Source organism: Crinia signifera, chromosome 1 (genome assembly GCF_055691185.1).
Source record: "Crinia signifera chromosome 1, ASM5569118v1, whole genome shotgun sequence".
NCBI lineage: Eukaryota > Metazoa > Chordata > Amphibia > Anura > Myobatrachidae > Crinia > Crinia signifera.
This window is the reverse complement of record NC_139217.1, coordinates 277,445,587-277,469,195: the sequence shown is the minus strand read 5'-3', so window position 1 is coordinate 277,469,195 and position 23,609 is coordinate 277,445,587. Positions and strand designations below refer to the sequence as shown.

The following is a 23,609-nucleotide window of genomic DNA, read 5'->3' as shown; positions in this document are numbered from 1 at the left end:
CACTTCACAGTAAGTCAACTGGAAAAACATATACAAGACAAGGTACCTTAAGCTCCTGACTTTTATCTTTTAATTTTTGTTGGAGGTCATCCAATTCCTTTTTGAGTAAAGTATTTTCATCATCGACAGCAATCTTTCTTTGTACTAGGTTGTTTATCTCCTGCTGCTGTCCTGATGCTCTCTAGAAAAAGAGAAAGGAATACACGCAGTGTCACTGAAGTACTTCAGAGAGTTCCCTTCTAACAATTCACATATTTTGCTCAACCACAGAAAGCATGATTTAAATAAAAGCCCAAACAATCCCCAGGAAGCAGATTTTCAGTATAAATATTAGTTATATTATCTCTCAATACATGTCGCCTTGAAGTAACAAAAAGCTGCAACGGAAAGGAAAATATAAAATCTTGCGGTGCTAGATATAAATTTTTTTTTTTTTTTTTTTATAAAGCATTACACATTCTTCCCTATTGTAGATAGTGGCACATATAGAATAGATTCTAAACTTAAGTCCATCATTGGGGACATTATTCCCCACCGAATCTGCATTTTAACAAACCATCTATTTTAGGAACACCGTCCATGGGGCATCACAGACGGTGTAATGGTGTATTGGCCACCATGGCTCTAACTGTGAGGAGTTAGAGCCAGTCTCCCCGTACTTGTATTGGTTTACTCCGGGTAATCCGGTTTCCTCCCACAATCAAAAAATATATTGGTAGGTCAGTAAGTCAGCATGCCAGGGTTCGGTATTCCCATGCCGGCATCCTCAGTACTGTCAGTAGAACAAAACAGTGCCGGAACCTTGAAAGCATCAGAATGCCAATGCAGGAATACCAAGCTGGCATCACAATTGGTGGTAATGCCGGGAGCTGTAGCAGGCAGCCTGGGGTGTCCGGTTTAGGCACTAATAGGGGAATTTATGGTTAGGCTGCAGCATGGGAAAGGTTAGGGTTAGGATGCAAAGAGGGGGAAGGAGGTGTTAAGGCCCCCATACATAGAGCCGACTTGTCCTGAGGACAAGTCGGACCCTATTCTCCTCCGAGCCGCCCGGCAGCTCCCCAGTAGGCTCACATACGATTAGGACTTTGATGTGCCATTTTTTACATGTGATAAATCGCATGCGATTTATCACATGTAAAAAAAATAACAGGGAGCTGCAGGGCGGTGAGGAGCAGTGGGGGCGGGCGGCTGGGGAGGAAGCAGTGGGGCAGAAGCGCGTTACCAGATTGGGGCGGGCGGCGGTGACCATCAGTCTTACTCTCCACTGTCCAGCGCTAGCCGGGCAGTCATTTGACATGTTAATTTAAAGATGTAATAGCCGCGGGCGCTGCAAAGTTTTGTGGTGCTTTAAGAATAAACAATGATTTCATTTGTACGCAATTATTGGAAGGGTTTTGAATTAAAAGTAGGACTAGAGCCACTGTCACTCAAATCCGCTCAATATGTGCCTAGGAGTGCCCGCAAATGTATTTAAGGCTTTTAATGAGGATGCCTTGACAAAGCCTTATGTGTGAAACAGGCGGAGACTAATGGAACTGTTGTTGAATTTACATTTTATTTGATACAAAATTTACCATGTTGCATACTATAGACGGGTAACTGTTACCGATGTCTGAGTAAAAGATAGACGTGTGCAGCACACAGAGCCAGTCTGTACAAGCATCAGCGGATGAGTCCCATTATAGTTAAGGACAAGCTGACTTCACAAACAACCAGAGCTGCCAATAATCCAGAACCAACTGCAAATACTATAACCCCTTAAGGGGACACATGGGGGGGGGGGATTTGCTGAGCATTCTGACCGATGGTAGATTCCTCAGAACACACATTCAGCTCATTACCGGGTGATAGCAACACACGGGGCCACGCATCGCTATTGCTATGGCCTCTACACACCGAGTGATGTAGAGGAATTTTCAAAGCGATCTAGTTAGATCACTTAGAAAATGCCCTGAAATCAGCCCGGGTGTAGGCCCCATTATACAAAGTTAAAAACAATTTGCAAATTAAAAAAAATATATATACATAACAAATAGACCACATGTTGGATACTTTTATTATATACACTTTTTCTTCTCTCTTTCACCAACCTTTATTTCATATTTCACCTTTTTGCAAAATCATATAATGAGATATCTTAATGCATACCAATAAAGCTAATGGAAATCCTAGTTACTCAAGATCAGTCATTTAGCAACGGCATTCGTGGTAAACTTGTGTGTTTATGGCGACTCTTATTGGATATTTTTCCCTTTATTTGGACTACAGAAGAACAAGAAGAGGAGATGTAATATTCGAGTTTATAAAACGAGTTTCTTTTACACCAGTAAAGTCTTGTATGCATCTCATTTAAGAATTTTTCTGTAAAAGGCAGAGGTCTTATGAGCTGCTATTCATTACATTGGGAACATTAGGGTGCAAAAAATGTGTGTATTGAACATATAAACACACATATATATATATGGCAATTCATCGATATATACAAACTTTCAAATGTAGAATGTGTAATTATTTTTATACTGGCGTTAACAAGTGGAAACCATGCGTTTTATTTAAACTTCTAAGAAAGTAATGGTTTTGTTTCACAATAAGCCATACCTAGCCTTTCTTTCTAAGGCATTCCAAATTACACAAAAATGCTTACAATGACTCATGCTGCTTCTTACAGCAATTAAAAACAGGTATAATTAGTCCACGCACACCACATCCAGTAAAGCAAATTATTTATTGATAGCCATGCATAAATAGATCCATTTCAGAGACCTCCCTTACGACAACTTCTATTAAGGATGATCCACTGGATATATTTATGACTGCTCATTAATAATTGATATGGATCATCGTGTGTTGTACTTTGTCCACCTGCATAAAATAATATAAATGAGTAGAGCACACTAATCACTATGAAAACCTGCTAACTAGAATTCTTTAATATATTATAGTAAAAAAGAAAGCAGTGCCGAACAATTATTATCTTCAGCAGTTACATAAAATAAACTGTGCAACAAGATAAAAATAAATAAAAAATAATCCAAGCTGTATTTGAAACACCATAGTATGATGTGCAATGCAGACTTGCATTTACATTTTGGCTATTAAAAGATGAGCTTCGTATTACAGGTTGAGTATCCCTTATCCAAAATGCTCAGGACCAATTTGGATAATTGATTATAAAATTTTTCTGATTATTTTTATATTTCAATGAGGTATCTTCAGGACGGGACCCATGTGTGAACACAGAATGCATTTATGTTGTATAAACACATCAAACACGCATTAAACAAGGTTTCAAAACATGAAACAAAGTTTTTGCACTGAATTTGAATGCCAAGCAGTTACAGATCATGTCCCCAGTAATGCCCGTTACAGATGTCCCCAGAAGTGCTTTTAGCAAAAAAATTAAAAAGTACATAACGGAAACTATTGCTTTTCAGAATAATTTGGATAATAGATATCTGGATAAGGAATACTCAAAGTGTATCGTCATAAAACAGCATTGGTGTTAAGAAGTTTTATTTTCCACACATTCTAAAAACCATGTGTCACTGCGATGGCAAGGTGGTCTCATTTATACTAGTGGGATTCTAATTTGCTTTTATTGCATCTTGGCTGCATGAAAACTACACAGAAATATTTAATAGGTTTATGGAAGTCTCATTTCCGCAGTAAATGTTAAATTGTGTTTTTTGGAACCCAATCACTTTGTATTTGACATTTAATGCACTAAAACATTTGTCAACCAAATGTACTGGTCTAAAAACAAAAACTGTAAAAGCATCTCACTCAAATGCAGGCTGGTAGCAGCTGTGGGTGAAAGCAGTAATAGTAAGGCGAAAGAATTTGATAGGCCATATGACACTGAGCAAGACTCAATCGGTTCAATATGATGTGCTTTACAAATTACCACAAATAAGTGCTAATGTGAAGCAAATAGAAGTATGTCATCTGAAACAAGACAATCCCAGGTCAAGTTTCCAAATAAAGAGGTACTGAAAGTCCAATAATTTCCAAACACTGTCACTAAAGTCTCAAGCAAATCCGGAGAGGTAAATCAAATTGACAGGTATAATTAAGTCACCTGTGCGCGCGCGCCCACATACTCACACAATGTATGTTATCAATGAGCTTAATGTAACTTATTAACACACTTTAATCGTTACTGGCCGGTGTAATTTTTTATTTAGGGGTGTCGCAAGTAATCCTTATCACCATCTTTTTTTTTTTTTTTTAGTTTTTTCATCACTTTTACATTGTAAGATGGGTTTAAAGTTTCACTTCTGTTATCAATGCTGCTACTCCAAGACTATTGGGTACACAACATTTTCAGCCCACCACCTCCTTTTTTGTCAGTTGTTTTAGTTAATTGATTGATGGTCATTTCAGTCAGTTATATCAGGTCATTGAACTATGAAAACTTATGTCAATTACAATTCATTAAAGATTTCGGTATGTCAAAGTCGAGTTGCACGTACACCACAATAGTATGGTACGGTCACAGACTGCTACACATACACAGAGGTTTCAGCTTGCCAGCATACAGTAGGTGAAGGTGGCAGGTGAATATAACATCAGCGATGCATAGGTATTACAGCCCTCACGGTCTCCGTCTCGTTCCAACAACCTCTCACGCTGTGAAAGTGGACTCTCGCTGGCACCAGCACTCGTTCAACCAGATAGTTAGACGCAACCACGTCCTCCGTCTTTACAATTACATCTTAAGGGGGTTATGCAATGTGCCGCCGCTATTTCAGACGAGGGAAAAAGTGGCGGCTCCCTATTCAATGCTGTCATTAACGACAGCATTGATGCAGGATCACAGCAGAATGGGCCCGACTTCAGAAGCTGTCAGGCCCGTTCTGCCGATAACGGGCCGCAGATTGACAATCCACAGCCGTTTTCACGACCACGCCCCCTTTGCGCCCTTAGGCAGACGGGACATTGAATCACGTCTGTCGGTCGATCTGACTGCAAACGTGCCAGGATCACGGCAGTTGGCGGGCATCGAAAGCCGTGATCCCAGATTGCATACCCCCCTTAATCTCAGCTTTTGGGTAAGTATTCTATATGAAAGCTCCTAATATATTGTGTATTTGGCCTCTCATATAGCCACACACTAAAAGCTGCCTTGATTGTCGACCTACTGTATGTAGCAACACCCTTCCTTTGAACTGCTGTTCATTTTAACCTACCTACCCTCGCGCACATGAGATGATGTTTCATCTCATATTTCTTTCCTGAAAAAGGATGATAAAATGTGGTCACTGTCTGTAAGTTTTCGCAAGGAATACAATTTGGGCAGCAGTAAAAGCATATTTTTGGGGGTATGGATCATTAGGTCACCAGCATTATAGTCGACACCATTAGGTCGACATGCATTTATGTCGACATTACTTTAGGTCGACAGGGCCATATGGACAACATGGGTAAGGTCGACATGGGTAAGGTCGACATGGGTAAGGTCGACAGGGTCATTAGGTCGACATCGAAAAAATCAACATGGTTTTTTTTTAACTGGAATGTCAACATAAACACTAAAACATAGCACCGCGTCCCCTCGCATGGCTCATTGTGCTCACCATGCTTCAGGCATAGTACCTCGCTACACTCTGCACACTATTTTATTGGATGGTATGGCATGAAATACCGCCTATTTTACGTGGTGTCGACATGGAAACCGAAACGTAGCACTGCGTCCCCTCACATGATTTGGGCATGGTCCCCTCACATGCTAAGCTCGGCACACTATTTTGTTCTCCCACCATGCCCTAGTGGATGGTAGGGCATGAAATACCGCCTGTCAGCACATGTTGGCGAAAAAACCCAGTAAAAAACACCATGTCGACCTAATGACCCTGTCTGCCTTCCCCATGTCGACCTAATGACCCTGTCGACTTAACCCATGTCGACCTTAAGTCATGTTGACCATCATGCTGGTGACCCAATGACTGTATCCCATTTTTGGGGTCTTTAAGAAGGTCTCCCTGGCGTCTTTAGTCTACTAGTGCCACCTTAGCTGTTTCTCTATCACTGGTAATGGGGAGTACCCCCCCCCCCCCCCCCAGCATTTAACCACCTGGGGCAATGTGCCTTTAAAACCCCCCGCCACCGGCAAAGAGAATCCTTTAAGCTCCTGACAATAAGCATGTAAACTCCACCTGGCAACAAGAATGTAATCCCCCAGCTATTCCAGCTGGTATCCAGACTGATCATAGACTGACTCAAGATAGACAGTCATATGGTCAACCAGTCAAAAGGTCGCCGACATGGAAAAGGTCGCCGACATGGAAAAGGCAGACATGTCTTTTTTTTACAAAATTTTCAGCCGACATATACAGACGGCTGATTTTTTGCAAATTATAAACTGTAGGCTTTCATGTCTTACCATTCACTAGGGCATGGAGGGAGAACAAAATAGTGTGCCGAGTGCAGCGAGGCACCGAGCCTGAAGCATTGCGAGCACAGCAAGGCATGCGAGGGGATGTGGTACACTTAAGACAGTGTACATGTCGACCTATGTCGACATAGACCCCTAAAAAAAAACCATTTAAAAAACCATGTTGACCTTTTTTATGTCGACCTTTACCCATGTCAACCTTTTTATGTTGACATTTTACCTTTCGAAATTTTGACCCTGTCGGCCCTTAGACCATGTCCAACTTGTGACTATCGACCATATGATTGTAGACCTAGACACTGTAGATATTGTATACCATAACATTCCAGGTTACTTGTTTCCTAGCACGGCGCCCATCGCATTGCAGTCCATAAGGCATACGATGGTATGCGATGCGATGTTACGCGATGGCAGCCGATGTTATACAATTTTAAATTGTATACCATCGCATTGTATGCCATATACAATGGTATACGATTTAAAATTGTATAAGCACCCTAATGGGTGTTTTCAATGTTAAATGTGCCCCCTATAAGATAATTAACCGTAATGGGTGCTTAGTATGTTAAAAGCACCCCCTACGCCACCCCCACTATCAATGCCAATCCGAAGCATGGCGAGCGCAGCGAGGGGACGTGCAATACCTGTAAAGTAATACGCATCCCGTTGCGGGGTTTGCTGCGCTCGCCACGCTTCAGGCTCAGTGGCTCGCTGTGCTTGCCACACTATATAGGATCAACTCCACGCTGCCGTGGATAGTGGGGGTATAAAAAGGTCGGAGGACGCGTACCGCCACCCCTCGATGGGGTCGCTGCGCTCACCACGCTTCGGATTGCCGTTGACAGTGGGGGTGGCGTGGAGGTGCATTTAACATTGTAAGCACCCATTAGGGTGCTTATACAATTAAAAATCATATAGGGGCTTATACAATTTAAAATCGCATTGCATCGGGTATATGGCATGCGATGCGATGTCATATGACTTAATATCGTGGGCCGTGCTAGGAAACAAGTACCCATTCCAGCTTCCCCCCACTGCAACGACATGCTGCCACTCAGTGATCAGCATCCTGGAAGAGGGGGTCCTCCAAAAACACTGCCATCTGCTGGCAGAAAGTGAAACTACATCTTTTTCCCACACATGCACAAACATAGAAGGCAGCAGACTAACTTTCAATGCTTTTGCTTAGATTGGGCATACATACACATATATATATATATATATATATATATATATATATATATATATATATATATATATATATATATATATATATATATATATATATATATATATATATATATATATATATATATATATATATATATATATATATATATATATATATATATATATATATATATATATATATATATATATATATATATATGGAGAATCAGCCTGGCACTCCCGATATTTCTTAAACAGCTGCCGCGGGTGCTCCGAGGAAACAATTAGTAGTAAACAGCTCAAACAGGCTCTGTCACTCCAGCGGTCTTCGTGAAAAAGTCAAAGGTTTAATGGGTGATCCGACGTTTCGTTTACCGCACTGGATGTGTTGTATACCGTTATCCATGGTATGGCCTTCTTCTGTATTTTCTTCTTTGGTTCTAATAAAGAAGAATTACCAGCGACCGAAACATACTCCCACAAGAATTAGATAAACAAGTACAAAAATTTGTACAAAGGGGGTATGATGTAAATCAACTAAACCAACAAAAAGAAGAAGTCCTTAAAATCCCACGAGCTTCTTTATTAGAACCAAAGAAGAAAATACAGAAGAAGGCCATACCATGGATAACGGGATACAACACATCCAGTGCGGTAATACCAAGAGCTTCCAGAGCTCTCTGGCCCATAATAACAACGGACAAAGATTTACCATCTATGAGAGATACCAGACCCATGGTATGCCACACGAGGGGCAAGAATTTGCGAGATCTAGTGGTGCACAATGATATATCTAAATTAACAAAGAAGCCACAAATACAGAACTTTCTCACCAAGGGCCCAGGGTGCTACAAGTGTTTAAAGTGCACTACATGCACACACATGATCACAGGCAAAACTTTTTACAACTCATCCAAAGATCGGGAGTTCTATATAAAACACAACTTAAATTGCCTGTCAACACATGTAGTATATATTATATCATGCCCCTGCCAATTATTATATGTGGGTAAAAACACAAGAACAGTAAGAGAAAGGATGGCTCTCCACAGGTCCGCAATATCACAAGCCCTCACAGGTAAAACCTCAGACCAACCGGTAGCCCGGCACTTCGTGGAATACAAACATAAACTGTCCGATTTAAAACATATCATCATCGATCAAGTCCCTTATTCAATAAGAGGAGGAGACAGAGCAGGTAAACTGCTGAAGAAGGAAGCAAAATGGATCTATATATTGAACACCTGTAACCCCCATGGACTCAATGAAAGGATGTCCTTTAGTATGTTTATCAAAAGAACAGAGGACATTCACCTCATACATAGCCTAAAAATATATAGCCTAAAAATATATAGTCCATTAAAATTATGCATGTGATTACAGGTAGAATATATATAATATATAGCCCATTGCCAGCTTGTCTCATTAATCCTAGTCCAGAACTGCCGCATGAATTTCATATTAACTGCTTTTTAAATATTGCTCTTTTTAACATCGTTTTTCATTTTTGTCTTTTATGATCACTTATTTAATACATAGTTAGTATTTCTTATGACCTGGATTATTCACATATACACTGCAATGTGCATTATTATTTATTACCAATTTCTGTCACTTATTTCCCCTAGCAGAGTCTGTCTGCCGCCAGCCAGAGCACCGGTGAGTATTGAGGTTGCCCAGCAACACCACGCTGACACACTGCACACGTGGTATACCGGCACCCGCCCCCCGCTACCCGGAAGTTCGGCTGCACGCTGCCGGACAGACCCTGCTACGGAGAACACCTGCACTACTCTCACTTGTATATAAGGTAAGACCTATCACTCTGTTATTGTTTATTGTACACCTTGAAAAAGGGGCGTCTTTGTAGCCCCGAAACGTCGGATCACCCATTAAACCTTTGACTTTTTCACGAAGACTGCTGGAGTGACAGAGCCTGTTTGAGCTGTTTACTACTATATATATATATATATATATATATATATATATATATATATATATATATATATATATATATATATATATATATTACATACACACACACACACGTAAAAAAAATCGATATGTTTTAAGGATTGTTAATAAACCAGTCAACAACCCCAAAAGTACATTTGTACTGTGTACAGTAGTTCCCAAGCACTTGTTAATGATGTGTGTTTCAAAAACCTGGGAAACCTTAAACTCAATCACATAATCATCCAGGGGATTCTTCTAGGTGAAAAACCTCCTCACATGTATCTCAGCAGTTGATACATAAGGAGAGAAGAGATATACTCGCTAGTGGCATACCATAAAACACTTATATGATAACAAGATTATTTATTTATTAACAGTTTCTTATATAGCGCACACGTATTCCACAGTGCTGTACAGAGAATATTTGAACATTCACATCAGTCCCTGCCCCAGTGGAGCTTACAATCTATATTCCCTACCACATGTACACGCACACATTCTAGGGTTAAGTTGTTGGGAGCCAATTACCAGTATATTTTTGGATTGTGGGAGGAAACTGAAGTACCCGGAGGAAACCAATGCAAATAGAGGGAGAATATACAAACTCCACACAGTTAGGGCCATGGTGGGAATCGATCCCATGACCTCAGTGCTGTGAGGCAGTAATGCTAACCATTACACCGCACTTCCCCATGATGACAACTTATTTTGCTTGTACAATGTTAAAAACAAAAAGCAGCTTATCTGATGTGTGCTTATCGTCCAAGCATCCTTGAGATGTCACTCAATGTTGTCCTAACGCATTTCGTCCTTGTGCTAGCATCAGCTGGCCATTCCACCAATATAGCAGTGGTTCCCAACCCTGGTCCTCAAGTACCCCAACAGTGCACATTTCCAGGTCACCCGGTAGGTGCACAGGTGCACTCATTCTCTGACACATTTTAAAGCTCAGAGGTGGAACTAATTATTTCACTTGTGATTATGGGCCTTATTCAGATCTGAGCTCATTACAAATTTGGTTGGAAAATGGGCAAAACCATGTGCACTGCATGTGGGGCAGATGTAACATGTAGAGAGAGAGTTACATTTGGGTGGGGTGTGCTGAAACTGAAATCTAAATTACAGTGTAAAAATAATGCAGCTAGTATTTACCCTGCACAGAAACAAAATAACTCACACAAATCTAACTCTCTCTATACATGTTACATCTGCCCCACCTGCAGTGCACATGGTTTCGCCCATTTTCCAACCAAATTTGTAATGAGCTCATCTGAATAAGGCCCTATGTGAGGAGACCTAGAAAACGTGAACTGTTGGGGCTACTCGAGGACCAGGGCTGGGAACCATTGCTCTGTAGAATAATATAATACCTAGCACTTTCATTGATTTTTTGCAAATTATAAACCGTAGGCTTTCAAGACAATAGTGACCATAGGAATAATTAAAACAAAAATAAAAACTAATTCTAACACACACTTTACAAGTTACAGAGAAGCCTAAAGAGATCATCATAACTTCAATTAATTTTAATTAATTGTATAAAAAGAAACACTAGCACAAACCTGCTCTAATTCCTGTATCTTTCCATCCTTCATTTGCAGGATTTCGAGGACTTTTCGGTCTTTGGCTTCTGCTTTATTTTTTTCCCTAGTCATAAGACATAAAAAATATACTGTATATTACACATCATTGGTACTAAGTTGTACTTAATCATTTGAAATTTCTAAACAGAAGTGATAAATGTCATCTTATAGAGCAGAGAATGAAATTGTCTGTGAGACAACTCTTGCAGCACTAATCAGCATGTACTGTATATATCTAGTGACAGCAAAGTAATTACAGTGGCAATTGTGACAACTTTATTTCTCTGTAAATAGACAGCTTTGGAGTAATAAGCGTAGTACCACATTAATGAATCTAAAATCCTTAAATATAGAAATTATGCAGTCTGTATTGTACTGTAAGTACTGCTTATTTTTTGTTCACAATTCAAATACAATTTGTTTTGCCCCAAGGGTAAAGGAACAGGAATGTACTGTATGACAGCAGTTGCAAGAATCAAAGACTAGAGGTCAGCCTAGTTTTGCATGCTGTAAGCAAACCGTTATAGGGAAGTGATCTATTGATAGCACGGCCAATTACTATTTGTTTCTCTGCATTAATTATGTGTACACTTTTGTTGTTCCTGTTGGAACATTGTGAGCCACAAAAAAAAAACAGATTCATTCATAATTGACCTCAGCATCGCCAAAGAAACCAACCATTTAGACACTTCCCACCTCTTCCTTCTGAGAGCGACTTCTGTCTTAAGTCCACTGAATAAAATTTTTGAGGCTTAAGACAACAAAGCACAAAAACTGCAGTAGTTAGCCACTGTAGATCACTTAAAAAAAAGATTTAAATGGCTCAAGATTACAGCAAACTACAACAATAATTTAACCAATTTGTTTCACTTCTCATTGCAAAGGTCCAAAGCGAACCCTCAGAATAATTGAAAACTGTACAATCAGGACTTCTTATGCCTGGGACAGCAAGGCACAGTACACAGCTAGCTAGCACTGCTAGCGTCAGCATGTGTGTTGTGTATGGGAAGGATCACAGCTGGCGACATCTGCCCCATACACAAGCAGAGGTGTGAACACTGGCACTTTAGATGCTGTTTCCTGCCAAGAGCTTGCAGTACATACAACTGTTAATACACTGCCAGCATAACTGCAAAATATTGGATATTAAGCCACTTGCGATCAGCGTAAACACTGTTTATACCAAACATTAACTCATACCTCACCATAAATTTGGAGTCCGCAAAGCTGGTTAAAATGAAACCACCATAAGGCAGATGTAGCAATATTAACATTGTTTCTGATTTAGAGACATTTCTATAAAATTTAATTTTTCTGATGTACTAAGAAATTAGGTCACTAATATTCTATTTCTAGATTAGAAACAAAAGTACATTAAGCATAATAAAAGCACATTATAGTTACCCTTTATTAATAAAGTGTCATTATATCACAGAACACTTTACAATAAAATAATGTGTATCCAGCAAGGGCCTTATGGTAAATAAAGTTGCGTCCCAGCAGACACAAAGTATGCCCCCCCCCCCCCAAAAAAAATAATAATGTTGTTTAATAGGAAAAAGTTGTTTGTAGCTGGCATATGTACCTCCCTCTTTAAAGAGGAAAAAATACAGAGGTAAAGCTTCACAGAACACAAAACACAGTTAACAACATACTCATACAGCAAATGGCACAAGCGCACACAGCCTGTTAAAAGTAAGAGCAACAAAACGCAAATATAAAACTTATCAAAATCCAAACTGATAAATATATCAACCAACACATTAGTAAATACCCTTTATTTGTAATTTTTTTAAAGCAACTATTAAGTACACTATAATTATGCTATCATATCAAAGCAGTCTTAATATATTGTGTGTTTTAGAAGCATTTGCCAAATCAGATGCAGACAGTGGACGTCACACTCAGCAGCTTGCAACATGCACCAGAGGTCAACTACCTGCAAGAAATCCAACTCTAAACAGGTGCATCCACTTCTGTTTAGTGGCCATCTTGGGGCATAGCTTACAGCAGATGTATTAACCCCAGTGAGGCGATAAAGTGGAGAAAAAGTGTCAATAAAGTGGAAGGAGATAACACACCATCCAATACGCTTTCAACTTTCATTTTTTCAAACACAATTAATTGGCTCGTGAATTATCTCCTTCCACTTTATCTCTTTACCAGGAAGGAGAAAACGCACAAGCCAATTAACCGCCCTACTAAGCGGCCTATGCAACATTTATATAGGCAATAGCTAAGGAAGAGGAAGAAGTCTACCGATAGCAGAAGTCGTCCCCCATTGCTGTGGAGATGAACCACTTTACGTAATTTCCGGTTCCGTCTGCAGCATCATCTCCTTGTGCTTTTGCCGACCAGCAATGCACTGGGACCTACCCGCGCTGCCCTAGACAAGAGCATTCATCTGCCCCATGCAGACACTGGTGGAGGAAGCAGCGTCATTAATCCTACACGCCTAAGCATCACCCACGGAGACAGTTCACATCCAATGGCCACAGAAGGACCCAATTCCTGACTGCTCATTACGCCTCCGCTACGCTTTAATATAACAACATGCATAAGTATACGCATACAGCTCACTTTCACAACATTCGATATTTCAAATGGAGACGAGGGGGTGCTCATAAATGAAAACCCTATTCAAGGGGTAGGGGAGAGAAAAAAGGTTGTGAACCACTGGTGTAAGCCATTGCATTCCTTGAAAAGATGACACTATGCACATTATTGTTATTCTTTTTTCAGTTATATAACCATATATACAATTTAACCTTTGGCACAAATTAATATGATGTTCTACACAGGGGCGTAACTATAGCACCGCAGCTACCACGACCGCAGGGGGGGGCGCTATGCATGTGCGGGCGCCGGGGGCTGCAGTGCTATAGTTACGTTACAGCCCGCCGCACCATCCCCAGTCTTTACCTGTGCAGGTGGGGGGGATGCTGCAAGGCGGCTGGGGGGACGGACGCTGCGGTGGACGGACGCTGCGGGGGACACAGCGGCACAATTACTTACAGCTGAGCCGGGCAGGGGGAGCCGGGAGCTGTCTGTACTGAAGAAGAAAAAAAAAGCCCATACAATGAATGGGCAGCCTGTGATTGGCTGCTGAGCGCTCTCTCAGCCAATTGCTGACTGGCTGAGAGAGCGCTCAGCCAATCACAGGCTGCCGATTCATTGTATGGGCTTTTTTTCTTTTTCTTCCGTACTGACAGTGACAGCTCCCGGCTCCCCCTGCTTGGCTCAGCTGTAAGTAATTGCCGCCTCTGTGTCCCCCAGCCGCTTCGCAGCGTCCCCCCCCACCTGCATTGACGGCTACCTGGGGGAGCGGCAGGCGGCGTAGATGGAGACCGGGGGCGCGGCAGGAGAATATAAAGAAATCTTATTTTAAAAGACCCGGGTGGCCGCTGATTGGCTGAGAGCTCAGCCAATCAGCGGCCGCCCGGTCTTTTGAATAGGATTTCTTCCTATTCTCCCGCCGCGCCCCCGGTCTCCATCTGCGCCGCCTGCGGTCCTCGCCTGCCGCTCCCCCAGGTACCCACAGATACAGTATATCGGATCTGACTGCGGGGGTTGGTGCAGCGGGCGGCGGGTGAGTGGCTGGGCACCCTCCCTTTAACGGCGGGGGGGCGCCCAAAATGTAGTTACGCCACTGGTTCTACACAATGATTTAGGCAAAAAAAGCGAGGCATAAAAGCCTGGCAGAAATAATGCCTAGAATTATATTTAAAAAAATGCACTGTCCCTATGGCATGATAGCACTATGCATGTTTTCAAGTGTAAATATTTCATTTGGAAACAAGTGGCAAAGTGTGACATGTCGGTCACTAGGGTTTTACTTTGTTATAACTATGTTGCCATATTCTGGAATGTAGTTTAACTTTCAAATACAAAGAATTAAAAAAAAAACATAAACTTGTTTCTAAATAATATCTTACTACTACAACCAAAGGTTACCTCAGTCTCTTCCCTGTCGCATTCACTTGCCATCTACTGCCCCATCCCCCTGCCATGCTTCCATACTTCTACTATTTCCAGTGGCCTGACTGGGCCTGATCTCCCCAACTAGGTCTGTCCCATCTCCATAGCATTGGCAGGGCCAAAACTAGGATTGTTTTATTTTTTTTAGGTCCATTGTGTCCATGTAATTATGAAAAATGACATCAGAGTTACAATTAAGTTCATATGACAAACATAGTTTGGATTCTTCACAATATATTTTATTTGCTGTATTCTAAAAAATAAAATGAAGAAAAAAACTACTGCTACTACTGAATTGCTTTCTTTCTTGAAAGTAAAATCCTACATGTCCTACTAAAAAGATTTGGGGGAAAAACACAAAGAAATTAGGCTCTGTCAAGAGGTTTATGAAGATCAATGACTGAAACAAACTCCTGTTTAGCTAATTAGAATCACTGATGTACCATAATGACTCGAGCTACGGATATTTGCAGACTTCTTTAGGATGAAAAATGGAGTAAGGCGATGCTGTCAATTTGTAAAACTTTTAAGCACCAATCACTTTCCCCTGAGGCTAACATTTTAAACATTTAACTGCGCTGCACTGAGCCACAAGAATTATCCATATTTAGTTTTCATCATCTCCCTAAATCTGACAATTTATTCCAGATCATTAACAGGCTATTTTTCTAAGTGTTTCAGCACACACTAGAAGTTCATAGACAGCACTGCATCAGGTTTTTCTGGGTCTTGGCCCAATTTTAATGAGATGCCCAAGGATGAAATATTATAGACATGGAATAATCATTATTTGTGAATGACAAGTGAAAATGGGGTTAGACATTGATAAATATATTTAAAAGAAAAAGGGAGGGTAGCATATAACAATTATTAATGCACAGTTTAAGTCATAAAAAAAACATTAGACATGCATATAGTGCACTTCATGGTATATTTCAGAACTACAGTTTGTTTCAGTAAGTACATTTAATAATCAAGATTTTGCAATTAATGCTGATCATACCAGAAATTACATAGGCCACCTAAAACATTATTGGTCTGGTTTACTTTCTTACATGTTATTATTATTAAATATCAGAAATATTTGATCCCATCAAGTGGCTACTTTGTCCCTGCCTAGCTGTGTTAGCACTGAGCTGAGAATTTATATTACCACCACAAACAATGATGATACACATACTGCTTTATATTGTCATTCAATGTGGCACATGGGCGACCAGGAGGTATGGGTCATTGGGTCGACATGAATGGAAGGTCGACACAACCATTAGCTCGACAATAGCTAGGTTGCCATTTAAAAGGTCAAGATGGGTTTTTCACTTCTTTTGTTCCAAATGTCAACATAGTCGACATGGACACCATCAAAGTGTACCTCTGCAGTCGCCATGCTTGGGGCAAGGCGACTCACTACGCTTGGCACACTATTGTATTCTCCCTCCATGGCCCAGTGGATGGAAGGGCATAAAATAACACCTGTCGGTACAAAAAAATAAAAAAAATTAAAGACCTATGTCAACCTTTTGACTATCGACCTAACCATTGTTGACCTAATGCGTATGTCGACCTTCCATCGATGTCGAACCCATGCATGTCAACCTTTGCTGTGTCGACCTGACCGTATACCTTACAATGAACTACCACAATTTAATTAATTGAACTAACCCAGTATTTATTTCAAACCAAAAATGGATCTGCATATAAAAAAAAACACCAAATCACAGTGGATCCTACCACAATCTTTCTGAGCAGAAATTTCCAATGGTGGCCTTTTTGCGGAAGCTAAATATGCTTGTTTTATCGTGAGGCAAATCCAGCGCGCTAGTTTGTTTAAAAGCCGGCCAGCCCCTCTTGTTTGCATCATAAAAGGACGAACCGAGCGTCCGTCATACACATTTCTGTCGTTCTGTCCACATATATTCGCAAGGCTCTTACTACTTCTAAAGAGCTTGACTCCCCCAACAAGGTCAGAACTACTATGGATTGATTAATGTGATATGTGGATACCACCTTAGGCAAAAGAAAAAAAAAATCGAACCCTGTTCTAAGCGCCGCTCTGTTACCATGAACAAAACATATTTTGGGAGATGGACAAGAAAGAGCACCGAGCTCCGATACCCATCTAGCAGACGCCAACGCCAGCAAAAGTACCATTTTGCAAGTAAGAAGTCGCAAGTCTATTGACTCTAAAGGTTCAAAGGTTTCTGATTGCAGAAAAGAGATCCCAAGGCTCCCTCGGGGCCACTGTCGTAGGCTGAATATGGAGAACTCCTTTTAGGAAGGTTTGAACCTACGATAGTAAGGCCAACCTCCAGTGGAAAAACACAGACAAGGCCAAAATCTGAACTTTTAGGGAGCCTAGATGTAGGCCCGCTGAAAACAACCACTACTACATAAGAAAAGAAAGTACCATTTGGGTGCACTGGATGTCCTATTTAGTTTATAATAAAATATAACTTTTATTTCATCTGGATAAAAAGTTAGTGAAATATTAAAACATAGTAAACAAATGTGAAAAAGAAAATAATACAGTGAATTAAAATGTAAAAGGGCCACTGTCTTGTTCAGTCCTGTATTTGCAGGGTTAATATGTCCCTGTGTGTTTCAGTATGTTCCCAATACTTTTTGCAAGTGACAGAGACTAAAGTCTCACAGTCCATTCCACCCATTGCTATGTTAACCCAAGTGGCACACTAAAGAACTAAAAAGAACTAAAAAGAACGCCTGCTGTCACGTAAGTAGACTTAAGGGTCGTTTCTAACCTACAGTTGGAGGGTTCCTTCAACGTCACTGCTGATGGGACCGGTAAAGTAGCCTTTTTTGATAACCACAATATCGATATATTAGCTGGTGGAGGATTTTCCAAGAGCAATGTCCTCCCCCTCAGAGTCATCTACCTGTAATAATGCCGGCATAGCCCTCTTTTTAGGCAAACCAGCACCCTCATGCTCTCTGTGAAGCTGGAAGCTGCAGTGACTTAACAAATTAGTCCACTGAATAGACCAGAGCTCTGGCTCGGAGGGTTCTGCTGAACTAACAGAAGCAAAGTGATTATGAAAAACGTCCCTGTCTCTGCGGGATTCTGCTAATTCTGTAGCAAGTGCTGACATAATAAAGTCCATATCTACCACTGGAGCAGCAGCAGTGTTTGGCTCTTAAGTCTATACCTGGAATGCCCCTGCCTGAGCATAGCAAGGTTTACACAGGTTAACTAACCCCTGTTATGTGCTGGGTCACATTGTTTGCAAATAAACAATTTTTGTGAGCCCTTGTATCCTTACCAGCCATTGCAATAACACCCACATAGGACTCACAAAGCAGAATGTGGGAAAAAAACACAGTGTAAGAGCAACAAGGGAGAGGAGCCTTCAAATCCCTGATTGACCTGGACCCCACCATCCCCAATTGTCACCACACTCCCACCCACACAACAGCAGCGCTTACAGTGTCCATTTTGCAGTGCGGGATAACTGCAGGCACTGGGTCCACAGCATGCAGCAGGACCAGTCCTTCCTGAGCTATTATATATTGGACCACCTGGGTGAAGAAATATATACAGGCGCTTCTAGGTGGGTTATTTGGCAAGCTGCTCACACCGTGGGGAGGTCAGCCCCCCAAAAAACAGTAGAACGAACACACAAGGGATGGTGGAGCGCTAAATAATAAAAATATATGTATGACAAATTGGGTATTACAATTTATTTTATTATCACTAGTAAAAAAATCGAATTTAAAAGCAATTGTATAAAAATAATATCAATATTGATAAATACTGGTGTACAGCCTGATAGGGATCACATATATATTGGGTACAGATGTAAACAATAGGCAAAAGGCAATTTCTCACTTGTTCCTAGGATTACTCTCCCAGATGGAAATACTTGCAAACTCCCAAATTGATTTTTGGTGGATACTGGAATGGCGGGTGTCCATAAACCTGACCGGAGATTAGGGGCCTGATCCTGATTGTGTATGGATATTTGGTCTCAGTCCTTGATAGGAAGCTCCGGTGAATAGCAGGTGGTGGTGTCCCTTGCGATGTCCAGTGTAGCTATCCAGCAGATGGAAAGCTTGGGAGGGGGTGAGTTGGTCCAAGTGAGAGTAGCTTCTGTTTAAAGTCCCAAGGTCAGACTGTAACACTTGGACTGACGCGTTTCGTCGTCCACAGACAACTTATTCAAAGGTCTAGTGATAATAAAATTAATTGTAATACCCAATTGGTCATACATATATTTTTATTATTTAGCGCTCCACCATCCCTTGTGTGCCAGTCCTTCCTGATCCTGTCTCGTAGGGAGAAGATGGCGCCTGAGCGTCTCTGCGCTCAAACAGTCACGGCGGTAGTCACTGCCGGGTTAGCCACCGTGGGGTTTGGTGCCCCACCTGCAGTGCACATGGTTTTGCCCATTTTGAGAACAAATTTGTACTGCAATCAGATCTGAATAAGGACCATTGTCCACTGTTTACAGTAACTTGCATTTTCTAGCATTGTTGTGCTCCTTTGAGTTTTTCCATTACAAGACACTTTTTGGATATATTAGCACCTGTGAGTGCTTTTGAAAAAAATCTGTCTATTAATAAATGTAATGTAAATTCAATGTCAATGATAAAGCTAGATAATGTATGTTAATGAACTTAAATAGAAGTTAGCTGACACTGAAGACAAAAGTAACTAAAATGGATGTGCCAGAATAGCATTGCAAAATGTATTACTGTTTCCCAGTTCAGTGTCTTCCAATTAGACTGAGCTCTGAGGTTCTACCCTATTTGAAATGTAAATGAGTAAAGCTAGGTACACACCCAAACAATGCCTGCACAATATGCCATTCGGTAACACATTTCCGCACAGTTCTGCGTCCACTAGCGGAATAAACGTGGATTGATGTACTACCACCAAACCCCACCCGGCGAATGTCAGGCAGCCTGCCCCACCCTTGCAGCGCAGGTTCTCCCGTACAGGCTGCAAATGGATGTTTAGCATAAACATCCATTCGTACGCTGCGGGTAACCTCCCATATCTTTCGATGGTCGCCGACCATCAAAAGATGTGGTAGCTACACGCATATAAAAGTGACTTTCAAGTCACTTCCATATGCGTGTACGCTGGGACGGATATGGACGGGCAGCTGACATCAGCTGCCTGCCCCCCCTCTCCCACGTAACCGCCTCATTACCATGAGAACGCCCAGCATTCTCATGGGAACACCCATGAAACGCTGGGTATTCCCATATTGTAATGGGGCTGCCCATATTGTAATGGGGCTGTGTAGGATGCGTGCAGCCGGTGAGCAGAATATTCGCAGTGGGTGCACGCACCCTCTGTCTGCACATGCAGATGCACGGAGGACCGATAAATAAGAATAACCCTCAATGTCGCTAGTGTCCTCTAGTATGCTGATGAAAGACAAAACATGATATTTCACACAATCTGGGCTCACAGGCATTTGTTCAAAATAAATATAAAAATAAAAATATTAATAAATATATTAATTATAAGGTTTAGACCCGATAATTGGATTTATAGCCTCTACTCACAGCAAAGTAAAGTCAGAGGTCCAAAAGCAGCTCCTCTCTATGATGTATAAAGTGAATAAATCGCATTAGTGCTCATTACACTTCTGTTTTGTGCATGCACAGTGCTACTGCGCATGCTTGGTCTCCTGACCATGCATGTATGACTGCCTTTACCTGGGAAGCCCCTCACCGATAATTTTGACGGTGTAGCCCATAGGAAATCGCAATCTTCACATGGCATAAGCTGTTGGGGCCAAACTGATAGATGTACTAGCTACATAGAAACGTAATCATTCTTCCCGTACTCATTCTAATATATCTACAGATTAATATTTAGTTTAAATACACCATGGCATGTATGCAACCCAGAGATAAGAGCAGCACAATTGTTGTGCAAAATATACAAACTTAATAGGCAGAAATCAATAGATGTAAAAGATGCTCTTGCAAGCGGTGGAGACACAGACTATTTTAAAAATACATACCGAGGGGATACACACAGATGACTGGTGGTGGGGATGTCGCATTCAGAATATCAACGCTAAAATTCCAATGGAAGGAATCCCAACAGGCGTCAGGCAAGTATTCAAAATATTCTATACCTTGTCCCTGACCCCCCCCCCCCCCCCCCAAACCTAAACCTCCCACCCTGCAGCCTGACTCCCATACACCGCCACCTAACTCCCCACAATGTAAACCCCCCCAGCAGTCTTAGTTTCCTGTCTAGTTCCTAAACCACCTCCACCACCCATTCCCCCAGCCTAACAGTAACTCACCTTGCATTCTAACATTCAGCACCCCAGCAGCTGGAATTCCAGTGCCAGCTTTCTCATTCAGGTCAGGATTATGGAGTCAGTCTCCTGGTGGTAGTCGGGATATTGGGGCACCCTCACTGCCGGGATACTAAAACTTGTCATTTGGGCTACAGACACAAATGAATCACCTTAATTTGCAAACATATTTTAAATATGAGAAAACAATTGACACTTCCAGTTCCGGGTGCATGGAGTAGAACGCAGTCTTTACAGCTCCGCTCCATCCCCGGCTTAAACTTTACCTTACACAGCTTTACAGCCTCCTTCTGCCTCCCGAGATCTCTCCATGCTGTACCTACCAGACACCGGGATGGATAAATACATCAATATCCCACAGCCGCCATGCTCCCAGCAGCAGACGGGGAAACAAGTAAAGAGGATCCCGGCTGCTGTAATGGCACCTGCCGGCGGGACATCATAGGCTACCCCCCGCCTGCAAGAAAAATGCCTCGGCTCCTATGGAGGATGAATTGGACTACACCCAGCTACCACCCCCTCAGCTATGGCGACCTGGTGAATGCAATAACCTCAACAATGGAACCTCTATTATCAAAGGCAATGAGTGATATTGCTGCGCAGCTCCAGCAGCTAAAAATCCAGGCTGATGAGGCTGACAACAGAATTAGGGCAGTGGCCCATAACCTAGCAACTGCCCAATGCGAGATTATATGATTCAAAGAAAGAAAATTATACTCTGATAAACAAATTGGAGGAACTTGAAAATCACTCTAGGAGAAATAATATCAGAGTGATAGGCCTCCTTGAATCCTTAAAAGGTCCCTCTGGAGCAGTCTGTAAGCCATACACTCCCCCAACTCCTTGAGATCCAAGAAGCATGCAAAACCCTGACCAATGAAAGAGTCCATAGAATAGGACCACCTCCTCATCCAAATGACTCCTGCCCTAGAGTCACCATTTTTAAATGCCTCACCTATAAACACAAATTGGCAATATGGAGGGCCTCTAGGAAAATACCCATTTTGAAGTGGGAGGGACACAATATCAGGCTGTTCCAAGATTTCTCAGCCGAAGTCACTAAACTACGCAGAGCTTTCTCCCCAATTTGCAGCCGCCTAATCTCTGGGAAACAGAAGTTTGCACTAATTTACCCCGCAAAATTGCGAATCTTCCGCAATGACACGCAATATGATTTCACCTAACCAGACGAAGCTGCAGATTTTCTTCCAAAAAAAAAAAACAGGCCCAGCGATGATTCGGACACTGCCGATATCGCAGATACAGCATAACGCCGATGGTTAAAACCTTGTTCAACCCACAACTATCTACAGGTATACCATAGCCAATATGTTTAAACACTAAACACCGATCCGTTTATTTAGTTTACTTAAGTAAATTGATTTGATGTTAACTAATTGCATACTTCTCAATACTGGTATAATTTTTTCTACCATAGAATTGCAGATAATGTCTTATTAAGCCGGGCTCGGAAGGAGTGTTGCTCTGGGTTGATACTGACATATTGTTAAAGCCTATGAGCTTATATGTTTTTATGACTTACCAGAAGTCATGTGAATTTCTCACACTAGATCATAGCATTGTGCGCATGCTAACCTCTTTTGATGTTTTCTTCTTATATTTTATATCGTCTCTGTCTCCCCATCCCTTTTGTATTAATCCATATGTATCTTACCCTCTACCTTTTGACAGCCTTAAATTAACGATAGACGCTGAAGGTAGATATGCTATACTGTAGCTCATGCATGTTTCTTTATACTTAAGGCAATATACGTTCTGCAGCGTTTATGCACCCACGATTTATTTAAAAAAAAAAAAACAATTTTTTTACACACCTGATCCAGGAATTTAACCCATATTTAGATAAAGGACTACTTGCGGGATTTTAATTTAATTTCTGATATTTACCTGGATAGATCCGCTCACCCAAAACACTCCCTAACTCTGCACAAGATTGGAGTACCCTACTTTACGAAAGCACTGAAGTTGATAGATGTATGGAGAGCTAACAACCCCACACTTAAGGAGTAGACCTGCCTTTATAAGGCACACCATACCTTTTCCAGAATTGATTATGTATTACTGGGGCAGATGTATTAAGCTTTGACAAGAGATAAATCCAAGGGTGATAAGGAGAGATAAACGTCCAGCCAATCACCTGCTGACTCGCCTGCATTTGAAAAAAGTCAGTAAGGAGCTGATTGGCTGGACGTTTATCGCTCCTTA

At 41.4% G+C, this 23,609-nt stretch overlaps 1 protein-coding gene across 1 annotated transcript in view; it reads right to left on the bottom strand.

The window, feature by feature from the left end:
- Window positions 1-23,609, bottom strand: part of CNTLN (centlein) — a 309,550-nt gene that overhangs the window by 237,809 nt on the left and 48,132 nt on the right. The window contains exons 4-5 of the mRNA XM_083184414.1: window positions 11,083-11,167; window positions 47-181 (exon numbers count right to left, since the gene is read on the bottom strand). Coding sequence (XP_083040540.1) covers window positions 47-181; window positions 11,083-11,167 — 220 coding nt within the window. The remainder of the gene's footprint in view (window positions 1-46; window positions 182-11,082; window positions 11,168-23,609) is intronic.